The 22,999-nt window shown below is 39.2% G+C and overlaps 1 protein-coding gene across 3 annotated transcripts in view; it reads right to left on the bottom strand.

Annotated features, from left to right (window-relative positions):
- The window catches only part of WDR63 (WD repeat domain 63), a 148,871-nt gene that overhangs the window by 40,235 nt on the left and 85,637 nt on the right, over positions 1 to 22,999 (bottom strand). For all 3 annotated transcript variants that reach the window (XM_009212032.3, XM_031650422.1, XM_003892133.5), the window contains exons 4-11: positions 21,551 to 21,732; positions 20,566 to 20,670; positions 18,369 to 18,518; positions 17,027 to 17,226; positions 6,400 to 6,516; positions 2,989 to 3,179; positions 2,085 to 2,209; positions 619 to 708 (exon numbers count right to left, since the gene is read on the bottom strand). In XM_009212032.3, the coding sequence (XP_009210296.2) occupies positions 619 to 708; positions 2,085 to 2,209; positions 2,989 to 3,179; positions 6,400 to 6,516; positions 17,027 to 17,226; positions 18,369 to 18,518; positions 20,566 to 20,670; positions 21,551 to 21,732 (1,160 nt within the window). The remainder of the gene's footprint in view (positions 1 to 618; positions 709 to 2,084; positions 2,210 to 2,988; positions 3,180 to 6,399; positions 6,517 to 17,026; positions 17,227 to 18,368; positions 18,519 to 20,565; positions 20,671 to 21,550; positions 21,733 to 22,999) is intronic.

Genomic DNA, 22,999 nt, shown 5'->3' with positions numbered 1-22,999 from the left:
CACTCAGTCACAGTGAATTTAAACTTTGACCATAAAACAGCTTTACGATTGTTTTGCTTCACTAGAGAAACAGGATATTGGAGGATAGGATCTAAATTTGATATTAGATAACTTAAAAAGAAGATAAAAGCAAATAGTATCTATCTATCTATCTACATATAATCTATATATATATATCTCTATCTATCTATCTATCTATAAATTCAGTGATGTATGTACGCTTTCTAGTGAATTTCTGTTTAAGTTCTGGATCACCCCCTAACTCCTACTCCCAAGGAAATTTCAGAAGAGGCCTTTTTTTCCAAGAGGTAGTAATGCTTGTAGCTTTTGTTCTTCCATGGAATCTTATACAATATGTGGTTCGGTCCCAGCAACACAAATAGATTTCACCCAGTTCTGTTTCAGTTTTGAAGCTGAGTTACCCCGTGAACACCTCAGGAGTTGATACCATGTGTAACACGTCTCTATACCCTGCTTCCTGGTGTGGTGTCTGGCACATAATTGGCATGCCTTCCTTCTGCTGAATTGAATCCTTAAGTCCAAGGAACTGCCAAATCAAAACTTATTACCAAAGTTTGTCTACATTAATACATAGCTGAAAAAATTCCATTTAAGTACCTGCCCATTGATACAGCCTCCAGCAATGATATTAGGATCACTCGGACAGAACTTGAAGCAGAAGATGTCATCTGGGCTCTCCAGCATTAACTAAAGTAAACCCAGCAAATTCATGAAAGAATGAGAAAACAGATTAAGATCATGGCTAGAAAATAATATTAAGACAGTTAAAAGTCTAATTTTATAGCTATCTATAAGCAAGGTATGTAGAGAGTCTATTCTCAGAGTTCTGCCTCTGAACTAAAAGCTGCTTTTGCTGAATTTTATTGTGCACATTGGCCATATGAGGGACAGTGAGTATGTTCTCAAGGGGACCCAGGTATCCCCCAACCCACCCCTCTAGAAACAAACTGTAGTTATTTTGGGAGCATGTTACAATGTTTATAAACAAAAAGACTATGAAATTCGTGTTCCTGAAAACCATGGAAAGGAAGCTCTGTGAGGACAGGATCTGTGTCTGTTTTGTTGCTTGCTGAATAGTGAGCCAGGCACTCCTGGAGTGGAGAGGAGATCTACAGGGTAGAAAGGTTAGAAAACTCTAGTGAGAGAGTGGCACTGTTTTTGTGGCTGATAAGAAAGGGCTAGAGATCTTTTATTTTGATCTCTGGGTCTATAATAATTAAAGTATTTAGAATCTATTACAGTAAAACTACCTTAATTCAAATGAATTGAGGAAAAGGAAGAAGGGGAGGCCAGGGTTTAGTAGTGAAAGTCTTGATTATGCAATACTTTTTAGAAACAAAATATTACTATATTTAAAACATTGAAATAACTTAATCTAACACTATATACCACCCACCCACTAAGCAGATGTCTTATTGAGCAGACCATGAAAACTAGAACCCTGTGTAGCAAACCCAGCCTTCAGCCTCATTTTATTTGAATTGCTATGTGTTTTGGTTGGTTTGAGTGGGGTTTCTGTGTGTTTTGGTTTGGTTTTAGTTGAGCTATTTAAAATTGGGCGATTTCATACAAAATTCCAAATTTCTCAATTCTCTTAACAATGGGATCACCTGGCAACAAGAGGGCAGCCAGCCTAAAGACAGGTAATGCACTCTCCAAGGCCGCAGTCCATACCACTCCCCAGTGCTCTCCCACACACTCACTTTTATTTATTATCCAGTGATCCTTGGAATTGAGGAAACTCATGTGAAACTAAAATCTATTTGCATTTGACCAACTGGTATTTAAGTAAAGTCCATAAAAGAGTTTGTTTTAAAAATAGTTTAAACATTCTTCTTACAACCTTTGAAAAAAATAGCACGTTGATTTGTTCAATAAACAAATTGTAAACTTTAGTTTTGCTCAAACTGAATGATGACAAGTTCTGCATTGAAGAAAGCCTAACTTTATAAATGTTTACAACATTACGTGATTATAAAGTACTTTGCAATAAAAACTGCTAAAGGTATACATGAAAGTAGTATTTGAAAATTTAGGCTATATGGGCAACTCTTCCTAATTACCTGAGGATGTATAGGATCAGAGAAGCTCCAGAAAAGAATCAGTGATGGCTGCAGCAATAATTTACCAGAAAAGTGAACTCTGTCTTCAAAAGAAAGTCGCACGGCCACCGACACAGCTATTAGCCCTGATTGAAACACAGGTAGAAATTAAAGTTGGCAACAACTATATATGGAGAGATGTCTCTAGCTTTTGCTTTTCTACACAGCCACTCTTCATTTTCACTTTGTCCATAGGAGACCAAGAGTTTTCTTAGAGCTCTGTTGGCTAATGTGGTTGCCACTAGTTACATGTCACTTATTTAGCACTTGAAATCTGGCTGGTCCAAACTGACATGTACTGTTAGTATAAAATATACAGGGGACTCAGAAGATTTTGGAAGAAAAGAAAATCTTGTTTTGTTTCTTTTTTGTGAGGAAAGGGCCAGTGGAGGGTGAAAGGAGGAAGAAAGAGGACAAATATCTCTCTTTCCATGTTTCCACCTTTGCACAACCCTACCTACCTCCCTTGGCTGCTGAGCTCTTTAAAGGAGGCACATTTCCTCTCTTGTCTAGTCGTCAGAAAGGCAGTATTAGGAGGAAGAAACTTAGCTTTGGGAGAGCAACAGGCCCAAGCCAAACCCAGACTCTGCATATGCCACCTGGGTGACCTGGGCAAGTCACTTCCCTGAGTTGAGCTTGGGTCCTTTTGTTGTGAAACAGAGATGATGACAGGTGTGTGTCCTACAGGGTTGTTGGGAGGACACCTGACAGTGAAGGTGTGGAAAGCACATGGCAGGTACCTAGTGAGCACAGAGCAAATGGAAGGTGTCTTATTGACATTGAGCTAGTTTTCAATTTTACATATGAAAGCAACAGACAATTTCAGCGTTATCACAAAAGGGGATCCCCATCATTTCCATCTCACCATAGATAGTTGGATGCCACGAGACACAGGTAATCATTTTCTCCATTGGGCTATGAAGGTCGGTAAAGGACTGGTACTCTTTCAGGTGGGTATCAGTCTTGTCCCCAAAGGTGCCTTCTTCTTCTGCGAGGTGTTTCCAGTCATCAATAAATGTGTTCGTGATTTCATTTTGCTGCAGGGCTATTTCAACACTAATTTGTAAAAATAAAAAGCAATTAAGATATTGGATTTTAGTATCCAATAATGTGACTATCTTAGCAACTCCTCCTCCTTCATTTATACTGAACAAAAAATAATAATTCTCAATTATACTTGGCAATAATGATTAACCTCATTTGAAATAAATGACTTAAGAGAAAAAAAATCATGGTGGCATGTTACTCAGAACTTCGAGCAACTTCATGATCTGCCTCAGTTTCCAAGCCAAGGCTGTACTCTCTCCAGGTCAATGCCTGAGCATGCAGCTGCAGGGATGGCTGGGCCTGGCCAGTCCTCCTTGTGCAGCACTCCCACAGCAGGCGTCTTTGCTCTGGAGCTCCTGCTGGGTAGGCTGAGAATTTGTCTGATGCTCTACCTTCCTGGTCCTGTCTCCTACTCCTTTATTTTTCACAGTGTAATCCTCAGTAAACTTCTGCCTCTAACTTGATGTCATTTGCTTCCTGGAAAGCCCCAACTGTCACAAATGGCAATTTTCTTAGGCATATTCTGTACTAAATGATCACTTATCCTAAACAGGATAGCCCCAATACATACATAATTCAAAACAACAAATAAGAGATTCCGAACAAGGGAAGAATTGGAATTTAGAAGTGTGTGCATGTGTGTCTGTGTGTGTGTGTGTTTGTAGTTTTAGTTGTCACAATGCCTGGGAGGTGCTACTGTGTTTAATTCCATTACCAAACCTCCTGCAATGCATGAGACAGTCCCCAAAATGAAAAATTATCCTGCTAAAAATACTAATATTGTTCCTTTAAGATACCATCTGAGTGCTAGGATCATTTGCTAATAGTTAAGGATCTTGGTTTGACAGGCTCCTGCCTTAAAATAGTTCCTATGATAATGATTGTCCCTCTTTATGCTTAGGTCTGAAAGCTCTGCATTCTCCCAAAGTTGCTAAGAGCCTCCCACAATTAGAATGCCACCCAAGGTTTTGCCCTAATGATCAAAATTGTAAACTTCTTGGTTTTATATAGGTGTGGTAAGCTGAAAAAGTGATTCTCAATTATGAATTTCTTAAAATAAGAAAAAAACCTTTTAGATAGTTCAATATAAACAGTAAAAATAGATACTCCTAAAATATAAAAAAGGGCACCATTTGATACCCCTGTCATTGATCATTACACTGATCATTGGCTAATTGAGTCCTCTCTTGGTTAAATTCTTCTTGTACTTCATCTTTCAAAATAGACCCCTTTCCTAAGACCTGGCCACTTAAAGTGTGGTCCAGTGACCACCAACATGACCTGGGGCTGTTAGAAATGCAGAGTCACAGGCTCCACCCCAGACTTACTGAGTCAGAGCCTGCATTTTAACAAGAGTCCTCAGATGATTCATAAGCACATTGAACACTGAATAACCCTGTGTAGAGGACTATCGAGACTTAAACAGTTTCCAGTAAAAGCATTAGTAAGCATTTTCCAAATCATATTTCTTTCTGGTTAAGCCTAAATGAGAAAGGAATTCTCATGAGAAAAGTTAAAGACGTGGCTTTCGCTCTGGTTTCCTGATTCTACCTCCTCAGCCAGAATGGGGAAGTAATTCAAACAGAAGAAGTGAAAACACATCTTTCTTCTGGTTTCCGGTTTCTTGCTTTCCTGGAACCATGTGGCTCCTGAGAGTAACAAATTGGAGGCTGGTAAAACTGTTGTCTAGGAATTTTAACTCTGAAAGGAAGGTTTCTTAGTTGTTTTGTGAATCCCCCTGAAGTTCCTCTCTCTCATTTCATATCATTGTCTTCTTTTGCAAATAATGCTTCCCTTAAGTTTGTTTTAGATAAAATTCTATGAGAAAGAAATTTCCCATTTCTAAAAGGGCTTTCTTCCAGAACAAAATCAGGCTTACCTTAATTAAAAACTACTGAATAAACCTTAAGCAGTTTTAAAGCTGGAAGTTACATTTGCAGTGATGTAAACATGGGTTTCTTATTTACTCTTGGCCAGTGCTATTATAATTCCTGTGCCAATTTTCCTCTTTCTTCTTATAGATCTGGCTTCTCCTTCCCACATCTCAGGGAGGGAATCATAAAGCTGTCCACTATTGTTTTCTTTATAAGCATGGCAATTCAGAGGGAAGAATAAAAGTCCAGGTCTAAAGATAATATACAGTGTGGATTTATTTTGAACATTTTTTTATTACCTCAATATCTAGTTTTCTCTGGATATTGATTATATGTAAACAAACTTCTCATTTTTATTATTCTTACAGGAAAAATTGTAATGACTACTAAATTTTGATAAGGGGAGGGGGAAACTCAGGTTTTCTTATTTCTACCTCATTGCCCATATAGGAAAAATTATAGCATCCTTCCTGTGAATGAGTGGCAAATAATGTTCTCTCTGAATCATTAACTGAATTTTTGAGCCAGAGTCTCCCTCGGTATAGGTAACAACTTTGAAAGTTGTTGGAATTTTCAGGATATTTAATGCAGTCTGAAAGAACCAATGACATTTCTTAAAAATAAAAAAGCTTAACTTGGGCTATATATGAACTTGACTACCAAGTTTTTCATTTTGGAAAGAAACAGAAACCAGCCTATCGAATATAACAGACAGACTTGTCCTCCATTGGATCCACTTCTCTAAACTCTAGTATCAGCTTGATGAGAACTTGTCAAGTTGTTTCTCTGGTTTAGAAGCCCCAGAACTCTACCCAGGGTCCTACTAACAGCTTAGGGTACATTTTGAAGATGCTTCTCTTTCAAAGCCAGTAAGAGTGCAGGAACACAGGAATTGGTGATAAGAGGGAAATGTCCAAAAGACATTTGAATTAAATTCAGGTTCTCATCTACAAAGATATTTTTGCAAATACTTATCATCATCATAACGTCCACAGCATTCTCCTCATCCTACAAAAAGTTAATGAAGAAGAGGAGTTAGGAGTGGAGAAAAAGACTTACATAAAAGTAACCATGGTAAATACAAGTAATTGTTAATTTGCAATTAGGAAAACATCCTCACACACTTAACTCTTCACACTGTTTGATGTGGCCTTAGCTTGAGAGGGCTAAGATGTTGCATAGCAATAGAAAGGAAAGAAATACCGAGAATCTGTAGAATGTGTCATACCTGACAACTGTCTTCATACTTTTTATCTAGATACCATATATGAGATTGTTTATTTAAACCTGTTATTCTATGTAAACATATACATTTTATGTTTTATTTTTAAAATTTATAATACGCAATTTTTTACCTTATGGATGCATTGTTAAGAAAATCAACCAAAGGCTTCGATTGTTTGAGTGTCTCTTTTTCCTCTTCTGAGAATTCTCTTGGATAATATTGTGTAGTAGCATTTTTAGGATATGTCCTAATATATTAAAAGAAAATTCAATACCAAAGATTAGGTCAAAGAAGAGCAAATATGGGCCACAACAGGTCAAAAGTGTGTCTTTGTGACAATGATGTTAGGATATTATCTTATTTTATATTTAAATTATGTACATTGAATTTTCTTTATCCTAGACAACTGATATTGACCACTATTCAAAGTCTACATGAATTTTTCTCCAACATAATCAAAAAGATCTTGTTTTTGTAAAATTTTTATTTAGAAATCATTTCAAACTTACAGAAAAGTTGTAAGAAGGGTATAAAGAATTCCCATACACCCTTTACCCAGATTCATCAATTATTAATGTTTTGCTATCTTTATCGTTCTCTCTATCTCTTCATTAAGTCAGTGTCCACCTCACCCCCTCGTGGGACATTTGGCAATGTCGAGAAACACTTTTGGTTGCCACAACCTAGACATGTTACTGGTGTCTAGTGCATAGAGCCCAGGAATGCTGTTAAACACCATACAAAGCACAAGACAGCCTTCCCTCAAAGAGAATTATCCAGCCCCAAATGTCAATTGTGTTGAGGTTGAGAAACTCTGCTCTAAACATACAAAACCAGGAATAAGATACATTTCAGCAGTGATGGTGGCAGGAAGGCTTGCTCCATCTAGTATGCTCTTAGTGGCCTCTGTATGTGAACACGTCATATGGCATTGTATCTCTGGGCTTTATTGTCAGTCTCAAGTACTAGACTGGGTGAGCCCTTGATCTCGGCATGTGGAACTTGGAAAAGTCACATGGCACAATCATTAAGAGTGTGGACTCTGGTGATTGGCTGCCTGGCTTTGAAGCCTGGTTCTATCATTTACTAGCTATGTGACCCCGAGCTAATTATCTAACCTTCTGTACCTGTTTTCTCATCTATAAATGAAATTCTTAAAGTAGCTAGTTCATAGTGTCATTGTAAGGATTGAATGTGTTGATACATGCAAAACTTTAAAAACAGTGCCTACCACATTTTAAGTGCTCAACAAAATACTATGTAGTATTTGTGTTTGTTGAACAAATGTCAGTACAACGCAGAATGTCTCTGTGAGAGGTAATATATCAAATGGAGAGTAATCAGACAAAGCGGTAAAGGGAGTTTTGAGTATGTTTACTAGAATAATTCATTTTTTTTCCCTTGTTCAGGTCAGTATCCATAGCAGAAGGAAGAGTGGTAGAAAGAAATATTAGTATTGGAACCAGAGAGACCTGGGTTCAAATCTCAGCTTCACCTTTTAATTTCTACTCTCTAGACAGGGTTAACTAAAAAAAAAAAAACAAAGCCAGGTGCGGTGGCTCACGCCTGTAATCCCAGCACTTTGGGAGGCCGAGATGGGCGGATCACGAGGTCAGGAGATCCAGACCATCCTGGCTAACATGGTGAAACCCCGTCTCTAATAAAAGATACAAAAAATTAGCCAGGCATGGTGGTGGGCGCCTGTAGTCTCAGTTACTCGGGAGGCTGAGGCAGGAGAATGGCATGAACCTGGGAGGCGGAGCTTGCAGTGAGCCAAGATCGCGCCACTGCACTCCAACCTGGGCAACAGAGCGAGACTCTGTCTCAAAAAAAAAAAAAAAGATATGTTTTTTGGTGGTTTTATCAAAGTAGCAACATGCCTAAGAGTCACTCTTATTTTCAAAATATGATTTGTTTTGTTGTTTTTCAGCTAAACTATTCATTATTGCTTCAGGTTTAAATCATGCCCAAAACATTGGGCTTTCATTTTTAACCTCTTTTTGCTTCAGTTTCTCTATTTGTAAAATGGGGATAGTGCCTACCTCAGACAGCAGTTGTGAGGATTGAGTTGATGTGTGTAAAGCACTTAGAAGAATGCCTGGTATGTGGTGGGAACACTAGGCATTTGCTTTCACTGTCATTATTCTTCGAACTTCATCTTTGATTTTTCTTGACTCCCTCCAATATAATCACATATCCTACCTTCTCCACCTCATACCAGCTACCCTTCCTAATTTCCTGCTTGAAGTACCAGCCTTCTCCCAGTCATCTAGGTTTAAACCATTTGAGTTCCTTTTAATTCTTCGAAAACATTTTTTTTCATTTTGTGGATCAAGACCTCCCTTATTTCTCATCTGTTTACTCCTTCTACGTAGGAACACTGCCACTATTATTATTATCCATCTGTATTCTGAGTCTACCTACTGAGTCTACCCTGGCTGACTCATTCTTGGGACTTGTCTGTACCCTAGTAGGAACATAAAATAAATCTCTGGCTGGTTTGACTTAGAAATTTGTCTCAAAATTCAAGTTCCTTTAGTACTAATATATCACCTCTCTCCTTCCTCTCTTGCACTCACTTCTTGATATTTATGGATGTCTGATGTCTTCCTTCCCTGCCAGGACTTGACTACCAATTCTTGCCTTTCTCTTTAACTCCTCTTGTTTTGGCCTGTCAGTTCATCTTCTTCTCTTGTTTCTGACTCATTTCTTGGCCCAACCTTTGGAGTCCGTATATATGTGCCCTGACTTTATCATTGCATTTTCATGGTTTTTAACCTGTTAGTTCACATAGATCTGAAAAGTATCTTCTGTATTGCATTCCATGTTGCTGAGCCCTGCTTCTCCTGGTCATGACCTGTCTCATTGTATATTTCATAGCTCTTCACTTAACAGTGAATTCAAGTCTGTCATCATTCTGTACATTCTTCCTTACCTATATCCTTTTCTTCCTGTTTTCCCTCCTCCATTCCTTTCTCCCCACCATTTAATAACTATATGCCAGGAACTGTCCTAGGAATTGGGAACATAGCAGTAAAGAAAATATACAAAGTTTTTATCTCACAGAGCTTAAATTCCAAGGGCAGAGTGAGGAGAAGAGAGACAATAAAAAACACAAATCAAGTGATTATAGCACAATGGAGAAAAATAGAGTAAGGGGATAGATGGTAATGGAGTTGTTACTTTTTTTTTTTTTTGAGATGGAGTCTCGCTCTGTTGCCAGGCTAGAGTGTAGTGGCATGATCTCGGTTCACTGCAACCTCTGCCTCGCGGGTTCAAGCAATTCTCTTGCCTCAGCCTCCCAAGTAGCTGGGATTACAGGCACACGCCACCACGCCTGGCTAATTTTTGTATTTTTAGTAGAGACGGGGTTTCACCATGTTGGTCAGGATGGTCTCGATCTCTTGACCTCATGATCCGCCCACCTCAGCCTCCCAAAGTGCTGGAATTACAGGCGTGAGCCACGGCGCCCAGCTGAGTTGTTGCTTTTATATAGGAGTGTCAGGGAATGCCTCATTTGAGCAGAGATCTGAATGAAGGAGGGAATAAACACAAGGGAAGAGCATTCTATGTAAAGGACTTGTAAGCGTAAACACATCATGTATGAGTATGCATGGTAAATCAAGGAATGAAGAAGCCAGTGTGGCTGGATGGATAAGCAGGGAGAACTGTGGGAAATTAGGACAGAGGGGTAAAGGGATCTAGATCATATGAAGCCTCGTAGGTTCCTTTGGGATGACAGGCCATTGGAAGGTTTTGATCAATGACATGATCTGACTTGCATTTTAATAGGATTACCAGGGCTTCTCTATGGAGAACAGAATGCAGGAGAGAAAGGATGGATAGAGGAAGTCCACTTAGAAGGAATTACAGTAATCCAAGCAGGAGATGATGATGAATGGTCTAAGGTAATAGCAGTGGGTAAATTTTGAAGATAGACCCAACAAAATCCAAAGCTTTTGGTCTGAGTAATTAGAAGAATATCATTACCATTTACAGAGAGGAGGAAGATTCAGCATGGGCAAAGGCAGGAAGAGGTGGAACCGCAGGTATTCTGGGAACTGGAAACCCTCATAAGGCTGGCACACAGAGAGCTTGTTTAGGAACAAGGGATGATGGGGCTGGAGAGGCAGACAGTGTCTCGTCATGGAGGAAGGAGAACCTCATATGCCATCCTAAGGGCTCTGGATGGATGTATTTTTTAAGTGATGGAAGCCAGAGAGAAGAAACCTAGACAACGAAGTAACACCATCTGATTTGATGTTTAAGAATGATATTGATGACTGGTGAACAAGATGGCGAATAGGAGTGGCTCAGTCTTCAACTCCCAAGCGCCAGCGACACAGAAGACAGTGATTTGGCATTTTCAGCCTAGAGGTACTGGGTTCATCTCACTGGGGAGTGCGGAGAATCAGTGCCAGTCAACTGCTGCAGCCACGACCAGCAGGAAGGCTGAAGCAGAGGCCCGAGGCATTGCACCCTCACCTGGGGAAGTGCAAGGGGAAGGAATCCCTTTTTTCTAGCCAGGGGAACTGACACACACACAACACCTGGAGAATGTCGGGTAACTCCCACTGGCCCTGGCTTTGGGCAACCGCACCAGGATATCATATCCCACCTGGCTGGGAGGGGTCCCACCCCGCAGACCTCCCTCATTGCTATCACAGCAGTCTGTGATCTACCGGCAAGGCAGCAGCCGAGGCTGGGAGAGAGCCCGCCATTGCTCAGGCTTAAGTAGGTAAACAAAGCTGCTGGGAAGCTCGGGCAGGTGGAGCTCACAGCAGCTCAAGAAACCTACCCTGTCTCTGGGCGCTCCACCTCTGGGGCAGGGCACAGTAAACAATAACAAGCAGCAGATACTCTGCAGACCCAGAATGACTCTGTCTGACAGCTTTGAAAGAGAGCAGTGGATCTCTCCCAACAGGAGGTTGAGATCTGAGAAGGGACAGACTCCCTGCTCAGCGGGTCCCTGACCCCTGAGTAGCCTAACTGGGAGACATCCCCATAGGGGGCAGTCAGCCACCCACACCTCACAGATTAAGAGTACACCCTGAGGAGGAAGCTAAAAGCAAGAAATCAGACAGGTACACTTTCGCTGTTCAAAATATTCTATCTTCTGCAGTCTCTGCTGCTGATGCAGACAGAAAACAGGGTCACAGGAGTGAATCAAGCAATCTCAACAGACCTACAGCTAGAGGTCCCTGACTGTTAGAAAACTATCAAACAGGAGGACACCTACACCAAACCCCATCAGTACATCCTGCATCATCAAAGACCAGAGGCCAGATAAAACCACAAAGATGGGGAAAAAGCAGGGCAGAAAAGCTGGAAATTCAAAAACAAGCGCGCATCTCCCGGCAAAGGGCGCGCTCATGCGCTTAGCGGATCAAAGCTGAATGAATGACTTTGTGAGATGAGAGAAGAAGGCTTCAGTCAATCAAATTTCTCAAGAGCTAAAAGAGATTCGTGCAAACATAAAGAAATAAAATCTGAAAAAAATGGAAGAGATTAATGACTAAGACAAAGATGAAATGCAAGAGGAAGGTCCTGCATGAAATAGAAAGAGATGAAAAAGCATGAAACCACGAAATCGTGAAAATGCACGAAACTTCAGTAACCGATTTCGATCAACTGGAAGAAAGAGTATCCAGCGATTGAGGATCAAATGAATAGAAATGAAGCGAGAGAAACCAAAGAAAAGAAAGAAAATGAACAAAAGAAACCTACAAGGAGTATGGGATTATAAGATAAATCACGTCTGATTAGGGTGCACCCTGAAGTAGAGGGGAACCAGGTTCTGGAAAACCTCTTCAGGATATCATCAGGAGAACTTAACAGTAGGGCAGATAACGATAAATCAAAATACAGAGGAAGCATACAAAGATACTCCCTCGAGAAGAGCAACTCCAAGACACATAATTGCCAGATTCACAAAGTTGAAATGGAAGGAAAAAATCGAAGGGCAGCCAGAGAAAGGTGGTTACCACAAAGGAAGCCCATCAGACTCACAGCAGATCTCGGCAGAAACTCTCAAGCCAGAAGAGAGTGGGGGCCAATATTCAACATTCTTAAAGAAAAATTTTAAACCAAAATTTCATATCAATAAACTAAGTTTCATAAGTGAAGGAGAAATAAAATCCTTTACAGATAAGCAAATGCTTAGAGATTTGTCACCACTAGGCCTGCCTTACAAGAGACCCTGAAGGAAGTACTAAACATGGGGAAAGGAACAGCGGTACCAGCCATCTCAAAAACATGCCAAAATGTAAAGACCATGAGGCTAGGAAGAAACTATATATCAACTAATAGGCAAAATAACCAGTTAATATCGCCAATGGCAGGATCAAGTTCACATAACAATCTTAACCTTAAATGTAAAAATGGACTAAATGCTCAATTAAGAGACACAGACTGGCAAACTGGATAAAAGAGTCAAGAACCCATCAGTCTGCTGTATTCAGGAGACCATCACACACCAGAGAGACATACACATAGGCTCAAAATAAAGGGATGGAGGAAGATTTACCAAGCAAATGGAGAACAAAAAAGCGGGGTTGCAATACTAGTCTCTGATAGAACAGACTTTAAACCATCAAAAATCCAAAAGAGACAAAGAAGGCCATTACATAATGGTAAAGGGATCAATTCAACAGGAAGAGCTAACTATCCTAAATATATATATGCACCCAACAGGAGCACCCAGATTCATAAAGCAAGTCCTTAGAGACTTACAAAGAGACTTAGACTCCCATACAATAATAATGGGAACAACACTCCACTGTCAACATTAGACAGATCAGCGAGACAAGAAAGTTAACAAGGATATCCAGGAATTGAACTCATCTCTCTGCAGCAAGCAGACCTAATATGAACATCTATAGGGCGCTCCTCACCCCAATCAACAGAATACCACATTCTTCTCAGCTACATCATTACTTATTCCAAAATTGACCCACGTAATTGGAAGTAAAGCACTCCTCATGGCAAATGTACAAGAACAGAAATTATTACAAGCTGTCTCTCCAGACCACAGTGCAATCAAACTAGAACTCCAGGACTAGAAACTCAATCAAAACCGCTCAACTACATGGAAACTGAACAACCTGCTCCTGAATGACTACTGGGTGCATATACTTGAAGTAGAGGGCAAAGAATAAAAGTGTTCTTTGAGAGCCAATGAGAACAAAGATACAACGCCACCAAGATCCCTCTGGGACACATTTAAAAGCAGTGTGTAGAGGGAAATTTATAGCACCTAAATGCCCTACAAGAGAGAGAAGCAGGAAAGATCTAAAATTGAAGAAGCATCTAACATATGAATTAAAAGAATTAGAGAAGCAAAACAAATACATTGAGAAAGCTAGCAGAGGTAAGAAATAACTAAGATCAGAGCAGAACTGAAGGAGATAGAGACACAAAAACCCTCAAAAATCAATGAATCCAGGAGTTGGTTTTTAAGAAAAAAGATCAACAAAATTGACAGACCACTACTTAAGACTAATAAAAGAAGAAAAGAGAAAGAAAGAATCAAATCGGCCTTGCATTTAAAAATGATAAAAGGGAGTATCACCACCGACCCCACAAATACAAACACCATCAGAGAGAATACTATAAACACCTCTACACAAAATAAACTGGAAAATCTAGAAGTAATGGATAATTTCCTGGACACTTACACTCTTCACGACTAAACCAGGAAAGTTGAATCTGAATAGACCCAATAGCAGGCTCTGAAATTGAGGCAACAGGTGTGTACAACCAAAAAGTCAGGACCAGATGGATTCACAGCTGAATTCTACCAGAGTACAAGGAGGAGTTAGGTACCATTCATGCAAAACTATTCAATCAATAGAAAAGAGGGAATCCTCCCTAACTCATTTTATAGAGGCCAGCATCATCCCTGATACCAAAGCCTGGCAGAGACACAACAAAAGAAATTTTAGACCAATATCACAGTGAACATGATGCAAAATCCTCAATAAAATACTGGCAAGCGGATTCAGCAACATCAAAAGAAACATCCCACCGTAGTCAAGTGGGCTATCAGACTAACAATATCAATCAATAAGCATAATCAGCATATAAAGGCACCAAGAACCAAAGACAAAGAACCACATGATTTATCTCAATAGATGCAGAAAAGGCTTTTGACAAATTTCAGCCCTTCATGCTAAAAGCGCTCAATAAATTGGGTATTGATGGGCATTACCTCAAAATAATAAAGGCTATTTATGGCAAACCCACAGTAATATCATACTGAATGGGCCAAAACTGGAAAAATTCCCTTTGAAAACTGGCACAAGACAGGGATGCCCTCTCACCCTCCTATTCAACATAGTGCTGGAAGTTCTGGCTAGGGCAATTAGGCAAAGAGAAATCAGGGGTATTCAGTTAGGAAAAGAAGAGTCAAATTATCCCTGTTTGCAGATGACATGATTGTATATTTAGAAAACCCCATTGTCTCAGCCCAAAATCTCCTTAACTGATAAGCAACTTCAGCAAAGAATCTCAGGATACAAAATTATTATTACCCAAAATCACAAGAAGCATTCTTATGCACCAGTAACAGACAAACAGAGAGCCAAATCATGAATGAACTACCATTCACAATTGCTTCAAGAGAATCAAATACCTAGGAATCCAACTTACAAAGGGATGTAAGGACCTCTTCAAGGAGAACTACAAACCACTGCTCACTGGAAATAAAGAGGACACAAACAAATGGAAGAACATACCATGCTCATGGATAGGAAGAATCAATATGTCGTGAAAAGTGGCCATACCTGCCCAAGGTAATTTATGAACCAATGCCATCCCCATCAAATACCAATGAGTTCTTCACAGGGTGGAAAAACTTTGCTTTAAAGTTCATATGGAACCAAAAGAGCCATATCTCAAGACAATCCCTAAGTCAAAAGAACAAAGCTGGAGGCATCCTGCAGCTACCTGACTTAAACTATACTGGCTACAGTAACCAAAACAGCACGTAATTGCACAATTGAAAACAGAATATAGACCAATGGAGACAGAACAGAGTCCTCAGAAATAATACCACACATCTACAGCCATCAGTCTTTGACAAACCTGAGAGAAACAAGAAATGGGGGAAAGGATTCCTATTTTAATAGAAATGGTGCTACTGGGAAAATTGGCTAGCCATAAAGTAGAAAGCTGAAACTGGGATCCTTTCCTTACTCCTTATCTGAAAATTAATTCAAGATGGATTAGAGACTTAAATGTAGACCTAATACCATAAAAATCCTAGAGGAAAACCCTAGGTAGTACCATTCAGGACATAGGCATGGGCAAAGACTTCATGTCTAAAACACCATGCTTGACAGCAAAAGCCAAGAATTGACAAATGGGATCTCATTGTTAAACTAAAGAGCTTCTGCACAGCAAAACTACCATCCAGAGTGAACAGGCACCCTACAGAATGGGAGAAAATTTTTGCAATCTACTCATCTGACAAAGGGGCTAATATCCAGAACCTACAAAGAACTCAAACAAATTTACAGAAAAAAACAAACAGCCCATCAAAAATTGGGCAAAGGATATGAATAGACATTTCTCAAAGAAGACATTCATACAGCCAACAAACACATAAAAAATGCTCATCATCACTGGCCATCAGAGAAGTAAATCAAAACCACAATGAGATACCATCTCACACCAGTTAGAATGGCGATCATTAAAAGTCGAAACAACAGGTGCTGGAGGATGTGGAGAAATAGGAACACTTTTACACTGTTAATTTAGGATTGTAAACTAGTTCAACCATTATGGAAAGCAGTATAAAGCATTCCTCAAGGATCTAGAACTAGATGTACCATGACCCAACCATCCCATTACTGGGTATATACCCAAAAGTTATAAATTATGCTGCTATAAAGACACATACTGCGATATGTTTTATTGCAGCACTATTCATAATAGCAAAGGGCGCAGAGATCAACCCAAATGTCCATCAGTGACAGATTGGATTAAGAAAATGTAGCACATATACACCATGGAATACTATGCAGCCATAAAAAAGGATGAGTTTGTATGTCCTTTGTAGGGACATGGATGCAGCTGGATCCATCATTCTTGTAAACTATCCACAGAACAGAAAACCAAACACATGTTCTCACTCATGGTGGGAACTGAACAATGAATCACTTGGACTGGAAGGGAGCATCACGGAATATCATGGGGGAGGGAGGGGGAGGGATTGCATTGGGAGTTATACCTGAGTATAAATGGCGGAGTTGATGGGTGCAGCACACCAACAAGGCACAAGTATACATGTAAACAAACCTGCGTTATGCACATATGCCTACAACTTACAGTATAATAATAATAAATAAATTAAAAAAAAAAAAAAAAAAAAAAAACAGTTAGAAACTACTTACAAACTAAAAAAAAAAAAAAAAAAAAAAAGAATGATGACTTAGGAGTTAGAACAGAGCAATGAGGGACAACTGTAATATGCCAGATGACAGATGACCAGCACTGTCATGATTAACAGCATCACTCATTTTCCTACTCCAGTCTTTACAATCTTCTATACTTGTATCTCATTTTCCTGTTACGATTTTTAAAGGCATTATTGAATATAATTAGATCTTCCTGAATTGAATTACTCTGTGGAGAGCTATGTGTCATCATCATTAATCCATTTCTATTTATTATAAAGAGCTCTCAAAATAATAATGGAAGTTATCAGATTTTACTGTAACTGGCTATAAAATTACATACACCCATCACATACTTACCATTTTGTCTGAGTGCTTATGTCCTTTATTTGGGGGATTACTTGCATGCCAACATCTTTTTCAAGTTGTTTAAGGGTAAAATTTTTATCTGGGTAGGCTGTACATTCAATATAGGCATCTTTTACACTGGAAGCATTCTGGTCACTAAACTTAATTGGTGCACCAAATTCACTTCGTTTTCGAGAAATCATATATGTAATCTGTAACACATGTAAACAGTAAAGGTAACACAATGAAGTTCCTGAAGAAAAATTGATGTGTAGGCAATGTTAGTACTCTGCCCAGATCCGCTCAGAGCCCTTTGTGTACTTTCTGTGAGCGCCTCCAGCTCTGTGTGCTTTCCATTCGCACAAGCAGCACCTGCTCCTCCTCTTTGGAGGGCTGCTCTAGGGCTATTAGGACCACTTTGCCAGCAGGTGCAAAGAACAGGAAGTAACTAGTAGTTTCATCTTGACTAATGGTAGACTGGCAGGAGGGATACATAAACCCCTCTCCTTGCCTTCTGTTTGGAACAACTCTGAGGTGTAATTTACACTCCAGAGTTCTTCTCCGGGTTTGGCTGAAGCGTTCCCTCTGCAGACTTTTGCCTGAGAGCGCAGCCTGGCAGGGTTTCCTCCATATCCCTGTTCAGCTGCTTGTCGTGTTCTCTTCTGGAGCACTTTCCTAATAAACCACTCACACACAATTCCCCCTCACAGGAGTTCCTTTGAGAGAGAATGCCACTATATTGGCTTCCTACAGCTGCCATAACCAAGTACTACAAATAGGGTGGCCTAAAACAACAGAAACTTATTCTCTTACAGTTGTGGAGGCTAGAAGTTTGAAATTGAAGTGTTTGAGGGTTGTTTCCTTCTGAAGGCTCTGAGGGGGAATCTGTTCCCTGTTTCTCTCCTGGCTTCTGGTGACAGCCAGCAATCCTTGTGTTCCTTGGTTTGTGTATCCATCTTTTGAGCCTCTGCCTGCCTCTTTACATGCCATTCTCCCTCTTTGTCATTCCCCTGGCCATCTTATCACAAGGACACCAGTCGTATTGGATTGGGGCCTACCCTACTCTAGTATGACCTCATCTTAAATAGTTATACCTGCAATGACCCTATTTCCAGATGGAATCACATTCTGAGGTGCTGGAGGTTAGAAGTTCAATATACCATTTTTTGGAGACAAAATTCAACCCATAACACCCACTTAAGACAATGACCATTCTTCTATAAAAGCAAACCAAAACAGCACACCAAAAACTATGCCTCCACAGCAAACACAGTAAACCTTATGAATTTCTCAGGAATAAGGGTTGTTCAGCTACAGGGAGGTAATGATTACAGATCATATTTAACCCTCTAACCTGCTTTGTAGATTCCGTAACTGATTCTTCCTCAATTTCTTTTTCACTGCCCAAAGAAACCCATGGTTTAGAGACAGGTGGTTTATAAATATACACATCTTCAGGAATATATTCTTTATATTCCTCTTGTTCTTCTGATACTTCTGGGGGCTAAAGTAAAATAAATAGCATTCTACAATATATGCCCAAGTTTAGGTTATAGCTATATGTACATATTTTGCAACAAACTTTACTTTAATATAAATTCATTAAGCACTTTCTTACTTTTTTTTGTCAATTCATACTTTTGAATTACGAAAAGGAAACAAAGCAAAAGAAAGGAAAAAGAAAAAAGAAAGAGATCTCAAGAATATAGAAAGAAGAAAAAGACAGTAGACAAGAAGATATATATATATACACACACACACATCTCTATATATAGATGTGTATATATATACATACACACACACACTGCTGCTTTATTTGTAATAGTAAAAAAAAAATCAACCAAATGAATATCAATAGAGGAATGGATTGATGACACTGTGGTAAAACCATAAAATAAAATTCCATAGAGCAGTTATAATGAACAAATTTTATCTACATATATATGGTATCTAAATGTACTGATACTTATAGATCCTAGAATTTTATAATTTGGTGAAAAATGAAGTTGCAGACTGAGTATAAAAATGATACAATTTTTATGTGAATGTTAAGTTAATAAGACTATAAAATCCATTATTTGTGGAACATAAATATATGGTAAAAGTATAAAACCACAGACAAGAACAGTATGTAACAATTTAGAATAATGGTTCCTCATAGGGAGGAGTGAAGAAAACGGAATTAGGGAGGATACGAGAGGGAGTGGAATATTGTCTGTAATTTTTATTTATTTTGTTAAAAAGTTTCAAAGTAAATATAATAAAAATTAATGTTTTAAAATTCTGGATACTGAAGTGTAGATATTTGTTATACTACTCTCTAGTTTTTTCTATACATTTAAAATATTTCATAACAATAAGAAATTAAAAACAGAACAGCAATCATAAAAATAAAATTGAAAATGTTAAGGCTAAATGAAAGATGATTTTTAATTGTAAACCGTTAGCTTTTATTTATTTTTTTCTTTTTGAGACAGGGTCTCGCTCTGTCACCCAGGCTGGAGTGCAGAGGCATGATCATGGCTCACTGGAACCTCCACCTTTCCGGCCCAAGTGATCCACCCATCTCAGCTTCCCAAGTAGCTGGGACTACAGGCACAAGCTACCATGCCTGGCTAATATTTTTATATTTTGTGGTGGTAGGATCTTGCTATGTTACTCAGGCTCATCTGGAACTCCAGGCCTCAAGTGATCCCGCCTCAGCCTCCCAAAGTGCTAGGATTACAGGCATGAGCCACTGTGCCCAGCCTAGATATTTTTTAATTATATGGTTTCCCTTTATTCTTATTGCTTATTGGACAGCCACACAAACCTCTCTGTCATTCTCAAACAATTTAACCAAACCTCCCAAATTGCTTCCTTCAATTTGACCAAACAGGGATGGAAGATCAGAAAGAGAGTCTCATACATCTGTTACCTTTCTTGCACACCTTGAACAAAGGGCTTTACCTATATGAATCCTCATGAAAGCCCAGGAAATGTGCAATAATGGTGTCACCATTTTACAGATGAGAGGCTCAGTAACTTACTCAAAGTTGTGGAGATGGCAAGAAGAGAACTAGGAAAGCAGTACTCCAGATTCACTGTTTCCTCTCTCACGATGTCAATGAAGGGCAAATCTGTTACCCTGAGATACTTGATTTAGTTCATCCCCCATTTACTACTTACTTATTCTAGGTGCCAGAACCTGATCTGGGTCCCAAAGAAACCAAACTAAACAAGAATAATAATCACTATATTTAGGGATCCTTCAGAGGTACCGCTTCCGCTTCCTTCTGCTAATCAACAAATTGCCCAGCCTGGGCAACATAGTGAGACCTCATCTCTACAAAAAATAAACAAAATTAGCTGGACGTGGTGGTGCACGCCTGTAGTCCCAGCTACTTGGGGGGCTGAGGTGGGAGGATCACTTGGGCCTGGGAGGTTCACGTTGCAGTGACCATGATTGTGCCACTGCACTCCAGCCTGGGTGACAGAGCAAGAGCCTGTATCAAAAACAAACACAACCACAACAAAAACAAACAAATTACAAGGCCTTGGGGTTTGCTCACATTAAAATAGTTTTCTTTGCCCTCTTCAGTTCCAATAAGATAAAAGTTAAGTCCATATTTGAAGTCTTTGTCATAAACAAGCAGAAGCTCATTTCCAGGATATTCCTACAAAAATATAATTGAGAGAGGAAGTTAATGTTCAGTGGTCACTTGGTTTATTTTGACACTAACACAAAATTCATATTTCTCTAATCAACCAATTATAGAAGATAACCGTTGTGCTAATCTATGGCTGATAACATCAAAATGCAAAATTATTTTATTAACTTTAAAAAGCTCTTAAAAATATAATGCATCCAGGGAAATTTACATGCACTTTTACTTCTAACAGGAAAAAAAAAAAAAGCAGTTTTTGTTTGGTATTGTGCTTAGAGATAAATCAGAACCAAAATTATGAATTAAACAATTAAAGTGGAAAATAAGGATAGATTCATATTCTAGTTAAAACTGGGCAAAGGCGGAGCATGGTGGCTCATGCCTGCAATCCCAGCATTTTGGAAGGCCAAGGCGGGCAGATCACTTGAGCTCAGGAGTTCAACGCCAGCCTGGGCAACGAGGCAAAACCCTGTCTCGACAAAAACAACAATTAGTCGGGCATGGTGGCCTGTGCCTGTGGTCCCAGTTACTCAGGAGGCTGAGATGTGAGGATTGCTTGAGCCTGGGAGGCGGAGGTTGCAGTGAACCATGATTGCGTCTTTAGCCTGGGAGACAGGGGTGAAACCCTGTCTCAAAAACCAAACCAAAACAAAACAAAAACTGGGCAAGGATGACTTTTTCTGGGTGTGGGATTAGATAACAAGTCATTGATGGAATTTTGCTTTTCACAGAGGATCATCAAACAGGATTCCCACGCAGGGGTGGGCAAGCTAGCACTTGCCCAAAGCAACGGGGCCAGATTTGAACCAACAACCTCTCCAACTTTTGTTATTATGTACCAGGAACTTCTTGAGGTAGGACTGAAAATGAAGAGGGATATTGTGCTTACCTGGACAATTTTTTTGACTGGGTGGAAATCAGATACTGCAGCTCTGTTGCGCAGGTCCTCAAAAATATCCTCTTTATTGATAAGCTTATAAGGTTGTTCATCTGTGATATCTTCATCTATTCGGCAGTTAAATATTTCCTGGGTCTTGGTGGTTAATACTAAAGGATAAATTTCTGGATGACCTAGGAAAGACAAAGTGGAATGTAAACATTAAATATGACCACTTAAAATATTAGCATTAGAAAACATGCAATTGCTTGGTTTTAATAATGATCTTGGTTAAAATTTTAAGACTTTAAAATTATTATTCTTGTATTTAAAGTAAATATATCCATTATTTTTTAAATGCCAAAAACATTTTTTAAAAAATAAGAAAATAACAATGGCCCATAATACTACCTCTCAAGAAGAAAAACCTCTATTAATATTTTCCTTCGTTTGGCTGGATATGAAATTCTGGGTTGAAAATTCTTTTCTAATTGGCTAGCCATAAGTAGAAAGCTGAACTGGATCCTTTCCTTACTCCTTATACAAAAATTAATTCAAAATGGATTAGACACTTAAATGTTAGACCTAAAACCATAAAAACCCTAGAAGAAAACCTAGGTAATACCATTCAGGACATAGGCATGGGCAGGGACTTCATGTCTAAAACACCAAAAGCAATGGCAACAAAAGCCAAAATTGACAAATGGGATCTAATTAAACTAAAGAGCTTCTGCACAGCAAAAGAAACTACCATCAGAGTGAACAGGCAACCTACAGAATGGGAGAAAATTTTTGCAATCTACTCATCTGACAAAGGGCTAATATCCAAAACCTACAAAGAACTCAAACAAATTTATGAGAAAAAAACAACCCCATCAAAAAGTGGGCAAAGGATATGAACAGACATTTCTCAAAAGAAGACATGCATACAGCCAACAGACACATGAAAAAATGCTCATAATCACTCGCCATCAGAGAAATGCAAATCAAACCACAATGAGATACCATCTCACACCAGTTAGAATGGCAATCATTAAAAAGTCAGGAAACAACAGGTGCTGGAGAGGATGTGGAGAAATAGGAACACTTTTACATGGTTGGTGGGATTGTAAACTGGTTCAACCGTTGTGGAAAACAGTATGGCGATTCCTTAAGGATCTAGAACTAGAAATACTATATGACCCAGCCATCCCATTACTGGGGATATACCCAAAGGATTATAAATCATGCTGCTATAAAGACACATGCACATGTATGTTTATTGCGGCACTATTCACAATAGCAAAGACTTGGAATCAACCCAAATGTCCATCAGTGACAGACTGGATTAAGAAAATGTGGCACATATACACCATGGAATACTATGCAGCCATGAAAAGGATGAGTTCATGTCCTTTGTAGGGGCATGGATGCAGCTGGAAACCATCATTCTCAGCAAACTATCACAAGAACAGAAAACCA

The sequence above is a fragment of the Papio anubis genome, chromosome 1 (genome assembly GCF_008728515.1).
Source record: "Papio anubis isolate 15944 chromosome 1, Panubis1.0, whole genome shotgun sequence".
In the NCBI taxonomy this organism is placed as follows: Eukaryota; Metazoa; Chordata; class Mammalia; order Primates; family Cercopithecidae; genus Papio; species Papio anubis.
Note: the sequence above shows the minus strand (reverse complement) of the source record. Positions and strands in the feature narration are given on the sequence as shown.